Genomic DNA, 15,129 nt, shown 5'->3' with positions numbered 1-15,129 from the left:
TGGATGTCAGCACCAGTTCTTCAATGAAATTTAAAGAAAGGGCTGGGCGTGCAGAGGTTACACACTGCAGCCAGGGAGTCCACGGCTGCTGGGGCAATCCTGGCTCCCCTGGCATCAATTGCAAATTGCTACACAGTTCAGACGTGTGCAGCGTCACCATCTTACTGTCGTTTAAGACCTTCAGCATCCTGGGACCTTTTGAGGGGCCACTCTGGGACCATCACTGAGAGAGAACATACAAGGTGGGAGATCTTCTCGTTGGTGGTACTGACGGATAGATGGGATGGGGCAAGGATTTTTGTTAATTGAAAGCCAGGAGCTCATCAGCTGAACACCAGCAGTATGTGGTGTCCAAAAAGAAGGAAGGGAGTCCAGACCTGACAAGCGTGTTGATGCTGTGCTGCTGCTCCACAAAAACAGAATCTCTCGTGGTTTTTTTTTAGGACTGGCCCACTCAGGTAGTCCCTAGCACAGTTTTAGTACTGCCAAAGCCATTTTTTGCTGCCCCTTGAGCTTGTGTGTGCGTTCTCGTGGCGAACCAAGACCTACCCAGACCTACCCAAGACCTCTTCATACTCTGCATACAGCTCTTGGGCTGAGAAGTCAGCTGGTGTTTTGACATGAGGCCAGTGATCACGCAATGATATGAGAAGTTCAGTGGCCTTATGAATGCAATAAAATGAAAGACTCATTATTACATGAGCTGCTACATGCCCTCCCTGCAGCTGCTTTGGTGGGTTAGACAAGGCTGCTGCTGGCATTTCAGAAGAAATCAGGGCAATTGGGGTCTGGATTAAAAAACACAGTCACTGCTGGTGAGCTACCTGGTGACTCTCTGCTCAGTCCTGACCACTGTTGTCCATAATATGGCAAAAGGCAACAGTAAAGGACTGTGAAAGAGGAAAAAGACAAACCTCTAGGTCTGTAAAGCAGAGGGAGAGAGAAGGAAAAAAAAAAACCTTCCAACGCTTTAATTCTCAATTATTTTCAAGAACATCACGATCTCATATGGGAGTGATTCATATTAAATCTGAATTCTCAGATTAAAAAACAAACCCCAAGAGAACCTTCCCTCTTGATAAGTGTTTCGCTTCCTGAGTGCTTGTTTAATTGAAGTTTGAGTCAGTAGAAGAGAATCTTTGCTTACCAAAGCCCTGCTAATACTCCAAGTAAGTTTTTCTCCCAGATATAGATTTAGACTGTGACTGGTTGTAAAGCAGCGGCACAGGGGAATAGGCCATATAAAAACATGTCTTCTCTATGTAGTTCTCTGATCTTAGGGCCAGCTTTCCTTCCATCGCACCTGTCTTAAGGGAGGGCAGGGCACAGACAGCGTTTGTCGTTTGTCAAGAATATTGCAAATATGTTCTTTTTTGCAAGAAGTACAAAAGAGAGGCCATGGAAAGAATTGTGCTTCTAAAGCTCTTCGTCCTTAACGTTGCACTTGGGGAGCTTTGAAGTACTGTCATAGCCAAGCTCTAGAAATTTGGTTTTTAAGCCGACAGCAAGAGGTGCGAAGTCTCATTAAGTCAGCTTGCAGTGGCTTGAAGGTAGGATCTGTTTTGAGCTTTCAGTGATCAGTGGGAACATAATCGATTCCATTTGCAAAGAAGTCACCATTTCTTGCGACAAAACAGATCCAGGTTATTTAAGTAATGGCTAGGTAGGGTCATGTGCCTATGAGGCAGCTAAAATACCTATAGTATGATCCAAAGAGAAAATCTTGCCTTTTTAAATAGGGTAGGGGGAAAAAGCCTCTAACCAATGTTTGATTGTTGCTCTATCACTATTGAATGAAAAGATACGCGCTTAGATTTTAGTAGCTGGTATGAAAGCACAAAGGGTTATTCTCCACATCCTTGTATCATGTGAGTAGATGAATTCTGTGGGTTTGAAGTATGGCTGTTAGACCATGGTGTGCAGACATGATGCCTAGAGGAGCTGGTGTAATTCTGGTACCCCCATAGGTCTGTAGTATGCTAGGCGACCCTTCTCCATACCACAAGAGGTATGCAGCGGAGCAGGTATTTACCAGTGGGTAGCGGTAAAGACTACTCAGTCCCACGGCGTCCCTCTTGGGGATTAACGGTGTTGGCACTCCCTGTGTGTTGGCGGTGTGTGGAAACCTGTAGTCTCTACTGTTGAAATGAAGCAGGCACATGATGGTTTAGCCCGTGACACAAAGAAATGGCAGTGTAGGTAGTACTAAGATACGACTTCAAATCGTCATGGTACCCCAGTGTCTTATTTCTCTTTGTTCTCAGCTTCCGTTTACCTTTGGATTCAGCTGCTTTTGTCTGAGACCAAAGGAGGATTTGGGCACTTAAAAGCTTATCTGCTTTTTCCACATATACTAGCTGGTCTAACAAAAAGCTATACCTCTATCATTTCTGCCCTGCTTATGGTGTCTGGACCATGACGTCGACAAGAAACTTACCTTTTTCCTTTAGCTTTCTTATGTATCTCATAAAACACAGTAAAAAATGCATGGAAAAGGGAGATTCCAATCTGGGAAAATTCAGGATAAATAAATATCCCAGGTACTCCCTGTGTTTTCTATGCAAATAAATATTTTGTTTTCATTTTTGATTATTTAACACATGGTATTGGAAATGTAAACCAATATTTAACAAAATCAAAGGAAAAAGGCTTTGCAAAAGTTTTGTTCCCGAGCCTCAAACTCGGTGTTCTAATATTGTCAGAGCTTTTTTCCTAGGCTGGTTTTTTTCCAAAACAACTTTATAATACAGCTAATTCATTTCTCAAACCATGTTGATTTTTCAGAATCATGTGTTTAGACAGAACTCAACATGACTCAATGCAAATGGCCTGAAAAACAGGCATTTCTGCTACCTAATATCATAATCACAGAAAGAAATGAGGAACGAACCTCTTGAGCTCTGCAAAAACGCACGAGAAATCATCTGAAAGGCTGACCCAAGCTCGCTACCGCACTCCCCTTCCGTCACTTACCGGGGCTTTGTGCTGGGAGCTGTGGAAGCACCGTTCCCGGCCTTCCGTGTCCACCCGTGCTTTGCTCCACTTGGCCTGGGGGATAACGCACACTCACCTGAGCGATTCCGCGATATTCCTAAGGCAGATCCTCTACTCTGCATATCTGTAGAGAAAATGAGACAACACCAATGTACATGCCCACTCTGGGTACAGAAACAGCGTTTAGTTTTGCAGATAAAGTGATGCTCCACAGTGCAAACGGATTTTCTTTCTTCCTTTCTTTCGCGCATTTAACCATTTTTGAATTGAACTGATGTGAAATTACATGAGCTCTGATACGTGAATAATTCATGAGATTTAAGACAAACACATGAATGGAGCTTATTTTTCATGTCAAACAATTCTTTATTTTTTATGGTACAAATTAAAAGTGACAGATCTGAAGCTGTTAAGAAATACACAAAGTGCAGCTTTACTGACCGTACAGATATTGCTCTAGATTAAGTACAGTTTTTGTCAGTTTTTTTATTTTTTTTTTTTTTCATGTTAAGCAACCTGTGCAGATAAATCAGCTTTGGTTTCAAAGTCAGAGTAGTAAGGAGCTTTTAAATATCCAGTTTGGTTTCTTGGTCACAAGTCCACCACATCAACTCCTTTTGTAATTATTCGTATTTTTTAACAACACAATACAGTCCATTTTGTACTGCCATCTTTCCCGCTGCATGCTCCATGCATGGAAAACAGATCTCTTTGCAGTGCTTCGTAAGTGACCCTGGTGACCATTCTGTAGATTATAGCACATAGGACAAAAATAATAATAATAATAGTAATAATAATAATAATTAATAATATCACTTTTTAACAATAAATAAACAAATGTGCCCCACATAATCTCAAGTTGGAAACAAGCAAACCACATGACAAAAAGCTCATTACAAAATGTTTTCCAAACAGATTTTACAGTCAAACATTGACATGGAAATCAATTTCCTCTCTTATCTTCTTATTTGAATGTTGGTCAATAACTGGGTACAAGTAGAGTGCTGAGGTAAAACACTGATGAACAGTTTTATTTTTGTATTTCTTTTTTTTTTAAATAGTAACAGTTTAGTATTGCGAGATTGTCAGCAACATTTAGCCATATCTATACAATGTGCATATACCTACATACATTGAGCTTTGGTCCAGCATTGAGAAGACGAGCAAAGGCATTTTACATATTTCTTTTTGGTTATAGCTTGAGTTCTTTGATACGCCTCTACTTGTTCCTTCCTAGCTCCTTTTTGTTTTCTTGTTCTCTCTTTTTTCTTTTTTTTTCTTTTTTTTGTTGTTTTTTTTTTTTTTTGTAATAACGTAAAGAAACGAACCATTTGAATGCATTTGATTTCTTTGACTGTCCAAAATAGCTTTTTAGTGAAAAACATAAAGAGGCAAAATCAGAACAGTAAGTGAACCCTTGGTTCATTATCTGAATAATAATTTTATATATATATATTTAAAAAAATTCAATGATCAATAAATTGGAAAACCATTAAACCTTCACATATGACTGAAGAGACTTTTGTTTCATTTGCTGGTAGCAATCTATCGTTTAGTCACATGCAAAATTAAAAGGTATTCAAATGTAATCAATAAATGAAAATTGTTTACAAATGGAAACCAGAAATGTTGCCAGTAACAAAATAAAACAAAGTTATTTATGGCCCCCCAAAGATGTATGACTCACACGTCATTTATCTTCCTAAGAATCTGTTCAGGCACCATTTGTGCCTCATAGCAAAATTTGTTTATAAAAAAATTAATATAAGAAGCATTACAACACTTTATAAATAATTTACAAAACAATACAAAATTAGAAAACTTTAAAAAAAATCACTGCACGTGAATGGTTTTAAGACTGTGGGATGAACATAATTTTTTCTTCCAAGCTGGCGATTTATATTTATTTTGCATTTTCACTGTCCTAGTTATAACCTTCCGATATGTACTTTGGAACAGAAAAGAGCTTATATAACTGCTGCCAGCATATTTTTAAACATTTAGTATCTTCCATACACTGTTTAGTTAACTTTTCTCTTTGGGGGATTTTTCTTCACAAAATTTAGAGCAGTCCCTGGGAGAACTGGAAATTTAGTTTTTAGGCAAAGAATGGCTGATGGTTTTGTTCCCAGGCTGTTGATGACGGGGGTGGAGGGGGGGGTGGGTGTGTGTACGGTCTCAAGGGTGGCCGAACAGGTAATCGTGTATGCGGCATTAACGACTGGACAAATAGCAGCGTACTGGAGATCACGGGTAGGTCTTCAGGAGTGGCCGCTTCCAAATATGATCTGTTCTTCCCTGCTTCCCTGTCGGGTTCTGGGTGGTCTCCTGACGGTTATGTAAATTGAACTGCGGCCACAAGTTTAGGGCTGTTTGGTATAGATAACATAGATACATCTGCGGATAGAGAGGGAAAAAGAAACCCCAGAGGGGCAGATGTTTCTGTGAGACTCTCTTCACTTCACACGCTCAGCTTGGGTAAAGCGTCTTTTTTGTCCCTCGCAATTTGCTTGTGGTTACTGAGGTGTTTTTTCCCACGGCAGATGTTTATATATCAACAGTCGGAAAAGAGTCAATAACAATTCTCACTCTCCTCCTCATAAATGCAATACTGACAATATCCTTAAACATACCCTGCTGAAGCTTAAAGCCTAAAATGCATTTGCTGGACGTGAGCCCAGCCCGGAGTACTGGATCCTCAGCGCTCTCCAACCCTGACCTTTGAGAGTGCTCACATTTAGAGGCAGTTTCTGGCACAGATGATGGTCTCTGAAGCCTTAAAACTCCACCAGCCGTGCAGCAAATAAGCCATTCTACAAGGCAAATCCCATTAATAAAATAGCGAGGGCCAGATTCAAAGCCCAGTGAAATCAATGGAAGTCCCTTTCTTTCACTAAGTTTTGGATATAGCCTCGAGTTCTTGAAAACTCTGTAAGAGAGGTGTTATTTGAAGACTCCAGCACTTCGGGAACCTCCTTCAACGTCCTGGGTAGACCAGCAAAAATCCAGTACGACCACCCTGAGGTCAGTGAACATAATCAGGACTTATAGCAGGAGAATTTTACTCTACCACCTCTACAGTGAGCTGAACCAAATCCCCGATGTTATCTTTTGGAAAGTCCTGATCAAGGTGCAGCTTCTACCCTAATAGTGGGCTGAACCCCAAAGGCTGGAGCAGGACTCAGCAGAAGATGAAAACTGCAGGTGACCTTCACGGGTCAGCCCCATCGAGAACCTGCAACACCTTTCTCTCCCTCTGAGCCTTGGTATACTCGTAGAACCAATGACCACGGTATTTTAGAAGATGCTTGTCCAATCAAAAAGGAAGCCAGAGAGATAAGTTGTCTTTAAAGGAAAATCAATTCACCTGAAACATATTGCAGGTGACCCACCTTACTACTCCCAAAGGATATTCAATGGGTTTCCCTATATCTTGATTGCTTAGTCTAGCCAGCGGTCACAGCAAACACCTGCAGAAACACATCCTCCTACTGAAGAGGTCAACAGGGCAAACATCAATATCGGGATGACATAAAAAAAAAGGCAGAAGGAACAAAGCACTACCATTGAAACAGTCCATAGTGACGTAACCACCAAAACATCCTCATCACTTCTCGGCCTGTCCATTTCTTTTCATCAGAATCTCAAGAAATTTCTTTGGCTAGCAGACTTTGGAGAGAAATTGCTTCAAACAGAACCATAATACAGATGCAGTACTGAACCAAGTGTGCAGTTTATATTTATACTACAAAATGAGTTTTGGTAACCTCTCCAGGTTCATGGCCAAAGGACAGAGAAATCCCAGGCTACACAGTCGACAATAAGCACAATGTTCAGCGTGGGCTGACAGTTCATCAGACAGAATCCTAATCCTTCTTTGTCCTCTATTGCATTTCAGCATATCAATACAAAAGTGTTCAGATTTCACTTTTCTTTTTAAAAATCTTCAAACAGTACTGGGTTGTGTGCGTTTGGGGAAGGGGTGGAGAATGAGCTGGAAGGGGGGAGGCAGCAAAAAGAATCAGGAAAAAAGAAAAAAAAGAAATGCAAACCGAGACATACACCCTTAGAAGAGAAATACCAAACCCTGCGAATAACAATAAAAATAAATTATTTTTGGCACCCAAACACTTGGAGATTGCAAAACTGTTGACTAAAAGAAAAGGAAAGAAAAGAAAAGGTGGTGACCACTATGGAATGGCTTTAACACCTGTTTGTACACACCTGCAGGGGGTGCGAACAAGGATGAGAGAAATTAATCCTGTTGTTTTCCTCTTTGCAAAATACAAATGTAAAAATTCGTAACACAATTTTACACTCATAAAAGAGTAGACTAACAATCTAGTTTGCAATGCCATGTTTCTGACTTTGGTTAATAGTTTTCATAGTGAATCAGCACTTGATACCTGAAAGGCTACAATCACTCCTCCAGGTGGCAGGCTTGTATTCTCTTTTAAACAGATAAAAGTTTTTTTTTAATTTTTGTGGTTTTTTTTTTTTTGTTTTTTTTTGTTGTTTTGTTTTTCCTTAAAATGTGTTCACATTTTCATAATATACAGAAAAAAAGTAAGCATTTATTTGGTTTACTTTAAGTCCATTTAAAAAAACTGGCTTTTTCTTGGGAACTAATTCTACGACACACACACACACTAAGTGTTGTGTATTTTTTTGTTTTGTTTTTTAAATAGGAAAACCCACGGACATTTATAAACTGTTCTGTCCTTCTTGTAGTTTTCTCAGTCTTTTACTTACAAGGGTGATGAACAGGTATTTTCACAGAGTTCGAATGGTTACGTTTCTGTTGGTGCGGGTTTTTTTGTGTGTGGTTTGGTTTTGTTTTGTTTTGTTTTTAGGAGTTTTCTTCCAGCGAGTCTGTTAAAGGCTCCATAGGAACTGCTGTCGCAGGCTCGTGTTGTTTCAAACGTTTAATTGTGTTCTTCAGTGCTTGCCTCTTATTGCAGAACCAAACTCTAACTACTTCCCGGTCATAGTTCAGTTTCTCTGCAATCTCTGTCATTTCTTGCCCAGAGGGGTGCGTGTTCTTCTCAAAGTGGGCATTCAAGATCTCAAGGGCTTGTGGCGTGAATGAGGTACGCCTCTTGCGCTTTTTGGATGGTTCGCTTCCGATAAACTCGGTAAGGTTCTGCATACCTGCTCGATGGCGGGCCTCAGCCTCAGCCATCCACCGCTCAAGCACCGGCTTTATCTTCTGGGCACTTTTAGGGGTGATGTCCAGCTTTTCAAACCTGGCAGGATACAAAAGGCCAGGGTTCAGTTTGGCTGTCAGACTGCTAGCTATAGTGTTCTCTTGGGCTTCCTGTGGTAGGAAAAAGTGGCTTCTCAGGATGGTGTGTCTGAGGGAAAATTGAGAAAGAAGAGTCTTACACTGATGCTCTGCCAGGGTGGGACTTCCTGCCTGCCTGACTGATTGACTGGCAGAGGTAATTTACAATGGATTATGAAAACTACCAGATAGGTATATCTATAAATATATATATATATATAGAGAGAGTTAGATATTTAAGCTAACACAAAACGAGCACTACAGCAAAATTCTAAGTACACTAAATAATACAGGTTATGAGTCGCGTTTTCATATTTCTGACAATCTTCGAAACCCTTAAGGCTAAGTCTAATTACAGGAAATGACATCAAAGGCAATTGCTCTTTATCATCTCATCTCTGTGATTGATCCTTTTGTTTCCCCTCCCATCCCACGTTGCCCAAACACCACAGCTTTAATAATACAAACCGATGGCAGTTACTAGCCTCTGAATATCAGGTTTCCTTTCCTTTCATTTTTCAGCAATTTTCACTGTTTGCAAGTTAACGCTATATCCCTTTTCTGGGTCGGAAAAAGATTCCCATAGCTACGGTGGTGTTCAGCTGAAACAGCTGGACACTTTGCAATTATCTTGACTGCCCCCACAATGTGCAAAGACAGACTCATGTTTTCCAGATGAAACCCAGCATAATAGTCTACTAATATGCTGTGGCACCAAGCTGGGTTTATTGTGGGATTTCTGCAAACTGTACCAGAATGATATCATTTCCTGTAAATGAGGTCTTCCATATATCATTTTGCCATCAAAAGTCTTTTGCCAAACCAGATTTTACAAGTATTATAAAACATCTGGAAAAGCAGCCACACAAAGCTTTAATCTTTTCAAAAACAAGCAGAAGAGCCGAGTTCACATTTCAAGTCTTTCTTATATTATAAAAATCTTGTTTCTTTCATTTGCCGAGTTCATCCTCTCTTGCTACGCATTAAAAAAGTCTTAACCCAACTCCTCTGATGCCACCCGTTTGCATTTCCCCACTTCACCTATGTCCACCCCCCCACATTGCAGTATTTAAGGTTGCGGAAAGGCAACAATTATTGCGCGGCGCTGCTGCACTCTCCAGCCTGCCCGGTGCTGAAGCACCGCCGCTGCCACTAATCACGACGTGCTCTGGAGGTGAGACCGACCGAATCAATGCCTTTGTGCAAAGCAACTGGGTGACTGGAGTTGGCAGGTTTTAGTGTCTCTATTCAGCACGTGGCAGCTGCAGAAAATATTCCAGCAAGAAACAAAGCATTTCTCACAAACAAAGAATAAGACAAGTAATAATTTCAGATAATAACACTCCAAAGAATTTGTAACTGGTGCCTGGGATCCTAGTGTGGTATTGACTGCAAGGTGTCCTTCCTTGGTGTCCAGTAATATTTCAGGCTGAAGTGTATGTTTTAAAACGCGTTGTCTCAAGTTAAGAAAATGCTGTTATTTGCAGGCAGAACATATCAGCAAGGTGGTATATTGCTGATACGACCTACACAGGCCACCAGGAGACTCCACTTCTGTCTCCGAGTTGGTCGTTCAACTTGCTTACCTTACTGCCCCTGCCATTACCCTGGAGTTTGTACTGAAATTCCTTTGTTACCATTAAAAGAAAAGTTAAACCTACTATTTCCGAGGAACAGCATACTGCCACTGAAGCAGCTTGTCTTGGTGCTTATCAAGAAACACACAGTGATAGCAGGTAATTACACCCCAAAGTGGTATCCATCGGGGGTGTGTGGGGTGGGTGGGTGGGTAGAGGAACCAAAAAAAACCTTGCAAGTATTTGGGACCAGCTTCTGCACCCAGTCCTCATGTTCTGAGCAATTTGTCCCTCTAAGGAGCCCTCTGTAAAGGGTCTCCACATTCTGGGCTTTTGTTAGCCCTGTCTGTGCTCCAACTTCACCTTTATTGGGGTTTTCACGATAATCAGTTAGTGGGGAACCCTTTCTCTTAGTAAAATTCAAACCATCCCCAGTGGTTTTCTCAGATGTGAGGTAGATGGAGGAAATGAGAAGACAGCAAACTAGACAAAAGCAAAGGAAACTGCAATTTACCACTTCAAGGTATAGTATGTTAAACAGCAACTTAAGGCTACAACAAATTGGCAGTTGCTAAAAGCTCTACCCGTTTTAGGCATTCTTTACCAATTGACCACAGTGAAGAAAAAAAAAAATATAAAATTAATCCTTAGCAACAGGGAGCAATAGCATTCATATCATTGGCATTGCTTGTTAGTGTTGATACTGCAGTACATGTTGTTTGGTATAACGATATACAAGTCTTGAAACAAATTTCCCAGCAGTAGTATCCTTGTATAGACTGAATAAAGGTTATTTTCTACAGGGAGGTATCTTATAAGAAAAAACAGTAGGGGAGACCATAGAAGTGAGAGGATCCTATGGAGCTTTTTGTATTTAACAACAATCAATGGGTTTTATGGAAAATCATTGAGCAAAATGTGAGCTGCAAGCTCACTACCCCATACTGATGTTATTTATAACCTTAGTCTTAAACTGCAGGAAAAGTACACTTCCGTTCTATGGGGAATACATTAAAAGTATAAAGAGCAGATAAAAAGACAGAGCATTTCATGGATCACCAAGAACAAAATCCACTTAAATGAGCTTAGAGTTGGTTTCTTGGCTTTCACTGATGGAGAAGGACTATAAGGCATTGCCCAAGAGGAAAAAGCTGTTACCTAAGTGTGTTTGTTACCTCATGCATAAACATGGGACTACTGTAACACATATACATGCGTATACGGTGTTTGCTTCTAACTACTTTAACTCTGCCAAGACTGTATTATCATTTCTTATGATTAGGGCAGATTTCTGCTTCTGCTTTGCATACGTGGGTTGTCTGTTTGGTTTTTTAGTAAACGTTTGGGTGATAGAAGATGAATAGCTGCCGGTTTGCAAGGTAGCAGGAAGGATAATTTTTTCCCTTCTGTGTTGCCTAGGTAAATCATCATTAACATCCTCTATGTGAAGTGCTAACCACAGTAATAGAGGCTTTAACTTAGCAGGGATGCAGCCATGAAATATTTGTTCAGTAACCCTATCTGTAGAAAATGGCACAGTATGAAGAGGGTCAGCTGGTGCTTATCCAGCATCAGCAGGGTCTCCAGCTCGTCTACTGAATTAAGTCTCAATGCCAGGAACATTGTTTCTCACTTGTTTAAAAAAGAAGGAGGGGAAAAAAAAGACTAAAGTTACTTTAGGGGTACACAATAAGAACATTTTAGCTGCCAGATACCAACATTATTGGCTAATTTAAGTCCCAGATTAAATAATACATTCTAAAGACATGAGACTCAAACACAAGCATGCTCCTCACAATAAACTGGATAATTATTAAGAACAAAGAGAGGAGAGGAGAGTTTATGATGTAACTTGTTACCTGCAGATGGCAGACTGGCTATAGGCTGGGCCTTCGGTGGCGCTTAGGGCTTGGCCAACTTGAGTCTGTGTCAGGCCAAGGGACAGGCGCCGGATTTTAAAAGCTTTGGCAAATTCTCGGATTTCTTCCAGATTCACCCCATCCACCTCTCCAGTGGCTGTTTGAGGATCTGTTGAAATATTTTTTTTAATCATGTCAGTTCTTCACGTCACATATGAGTGGGCTAGGCTTACACCAGCTTTCATAGTCAAGATGTTCATGTTCATTTTTTTTAAATACTTATCACTTTCTCTTCTTCCCCAAACAGAAACAGGCTTGCCTTGTCAGGTGTGTTACGAAGCATGTTCAGATTGCTAAAATGCTAACTAGGCTGCAGTGTTTCCAGGTGCTGGTGAAAGATTTTCAAAGACATACTTTGTGGCTGAACTCCTGAAAACGGCCAACTCACCTCCGAGTGAGGCGGTGCCTGGGCTCCTCACTGCCATTTGTGCCGTGCAAAATCTCCCCCAGGTTGACAAGTCATGTCCCCCGTTTCCCCTTCTTATTACATACAGAAGGAAGGGTGGTGTTAATATATTTATTTGCAGTCTGTGGGGAGGGCTAAATATATGCATGAACTAGTTGGGTTTTTAATTTGAAATCAAGACTTTCCGCTTTATCTAAAACTAATGCCAAATAAGGAGATTCACAAACCTTCCTTCCCTTTTGCACAATACCCAGTCCAACCCACCAGCCAAACGTCCAAAATAATCCAGCAAATGAACAAGCCCAAACAAAATGCTGCCTTTAAAAACTCCTTAATTTAAAAATCGTCTTTTAAAATATGCCCTTCTGAGAAGCAGCCTTCCAAGCTTTTCATTCTGCCTCCCATCAGGTTGATAATCAAGGAGCAGCAACATCAGCCATTAGGTTTTGGATGGTAATGCTGCACAATTTTTTACTTTTCTATTAGCTCCTCAGAAGATAATGCTTATGATGCTGTGAGAATAAATCTGTCCTTCCTCTCCATAGCAGTTTACTGACACAGAAGCCTTTGTTCCTGAAAGGGCACATAATAAAGCATGTCTACCACAGGAAAGCTCCTTTGGTGCTGGATAACTCGGTCAATTTAGGACTTATCAAGGGAAATGACACAACAGCTGGAGAATGGAACTTTCCCCCCCGCCCCAAGCTACTGATACCTGGCTAAATAAAAGCATTTGCCAAGTCGGAGACAGCATGGGACTGGGATGGTGGAAGATTTCAAAGTGTTGTGCAATCCTGCATGTAGTGAAGCCATTCTCCCAGCGAGACATCTCTATTGTTCTTCACCTCATTCCTCAGACTTCTTAGGTGAAAAGTTTGCAGCACAATAACCCATCAATTTCTGTAAATGCAAGCAGTTGTCCAAGGACGGTGCTAGACTACATTACTATTGTGAACCCTGTATGAGAGTGGTTCCTGCTAGTACTGCTATAGCTAAGGGCTTGTCAGCATTACAGTCACTAAGCCTTTATTTTCAAGGGTTTATAAACCTGATGTAAAATTCCCTTATGATGGAAATGTCCTATAAAAAAAACTTTTAGTCCAATAATAGACAGAGGGAAGAGGTTTTTCTGCTGTATAAATCTAGCCTATATCAATTCACAACTTGAGTGTAAGAAGCACGCATAGCAATAGTATTTTAAAAAATACTCGTGTATGCAACCAGAGACCAGATGAACTATGCATACAGGTAAACGTGCACACAGGCTGAACCTAGTTTTGACAATGCTCCACACTCAGAATCGTCCCTCCTGTTGTCAGTGCTGTGCTTGAGCTCACCTGCGCGCACATGCATGCGTTCATTCAGTATAAAGCTAGGGCATGTATTATTTGGTTTTAAGTAGTTGGCGCTATGACAGGGGCCACTCAGGTTTGTAAAGTAATTGCCTTTAGAGGTGTGAAATTTTCCTACTTACCCCATACACAGTCTATCTATCTAGCATACCAGTTCCGATTTGCAGAGACACAGAATGGAGCTGGATGCTTATGTATGTGCCCTTTGGGTTTCTGAAGAGCAATCGATAAATGTACAAAATATCATAAATGATAATGGCCTCAAAGATTCCCTTGAGTAAAGTGCACTAAGATGGTGACCTTCCTCGCCTCTTTCTTTCCTGCACTTCACGGCCTCTGACTAAGGCTATTAGGGATGTGACAAAGGACAATCCAGGTGTTCCCAGAGAACTTTCAAAGTAGCAAACGCTACGGTAACTGGCACCTGTAAACCTCCCCAACTCCTGTTAGAAATAAAAAGGGAGGTAAGAAAGCTAAGGGGTTATTTGCTTGCACATGATTATAGAGGAGTTCTGCTGGATACTGCTGGTATGGCACTGTTGCAACAGTGAACATCATGGAAAGTCCTTTCCTGCTCAGGGGGCTTGGATGAGGGAACAATTAAGCTGAGCTCTCCTTGAGATGAGAAAAAAGCCTGTGATGCACGTCAGGAGTATGGGAGTAGGTTGTAATATATGGCGGAGTATCTGTTGAGAAAGAGGCTTCATTCTTACGTAGTATCTTTGGGAGGAGGAAAGTACTAACAGAGGTGGACCAAAACACTGAAGCCTTTTATCCCTCAACTGTAGGGAGAGTAGCATTTGTATCACATCAGAACCACTTCTACTTCAGGTGTGATTCAAAGTCCTTTGAAATCCATATAAGCAGTCCCTTGTTCTCTATCATCAGCTCCGTAAAACTCAAGTAGTACTATGAAGACCACTCTGTTGACATCATCATATAACAGCACTGGTCTGTTTTACTCTATTGCCATTAAAATGCCATAAATACATAATCTTGGACTCTGTGGACTAATACATACACATACATAAATATATATAAATAGATAATGGACTTTGTTTTAATAAGTTCCGAGCTCTCAGAACAGTTAAGTGTATAGCGCACTTCACATATTTAGGAAGAGTAGCTTATTGAAGACTGTAAATAAACCAGTGGTTTTTAAATTAAGTGGATATCCTAGAGAAGGCAGCACAGTGCCAGCAGGAAAATAAAGAATACCAATCTCATTGAGTGGCTGGGATCTACAGTAACAGCATTTAAAGATTCCCAATGTACCTTAGGGCTTGATAAAGCAGTGGCTGTTGTGTCTATGAAACTACTGGGTGCTGGAGAAAGGTGAGAGTCATCTGGGACCACTTTAGGGGATATGTGTATACATCCCCTAACAAAAAGGAAGCCAGCTAAAATTCCCCCACATGTCCTGGTGGATGGTGAAGGTGGGTGAGCAGAATGGAAGAAGTAAAATCCATAGGCTCTCCTGCATTGAAACCCCTTTTTTCCTACTGAAGGGAATACTATTCCACTTTCGAATTCTTCTGAAAATCCTGCATGAGTTTGTTGTTGAGTGCAAATTTGCTGTGGTTTTAATAGGGGAAAG

The 15,129-nt window shown here is 40.8% G+C and overlaps 1 protein-coding gene across 1 annotated transcript in view; it reads right to left on the bottom strand.

Moving 5' to 3' along the window:
• Positions 1-7,788: 7,788 nt before the first annotated feature.
• Positions 7,789-15,129, bottom strand: part of POU6F2 (POU class 6 homeobox 2) — a 258,232-nt gene continuing 250,891 nt past the window's right edge. The window contains exons 8-9 of the mRNA XM_009321448.1: positions 11,715-11,883; positions 7,789-8,348 (exon numbers count right to left, since the gene is read on the bottom strand). Coding sequence (XP_009319723.1) covers positions 7,844-8,348; positions 11,715-11,883 — 674 coding nt within the window. The 3' untranslated portion in view covers positions 7,789-7,843. The remainder of the gene's footprint in view (positions 8,349-11,714; positions 11,884-15,129) is intronic.

Source organism: Pygoscelis adeliae, unplaced genomic scaffold, assembly GCF_000699105.1.
Source record: "Pygoscelis adeliae isolate BGI_AS28 unplaced genomic scaffold, ASM69910v1 Scaffold40, whole genome shotgun sequence".
NCBI lineage: Eukaryota > Metazoa > Chordata > Aves > Sphenisciformes > Spheniscidae > Pygoscelis > Pygoscelis adeliae.
The sequence above is the reverse complement of the archived record's forward strand: the minus strand, read 5'-3'. Positions and strand labels throughout refer to the sequence as shown.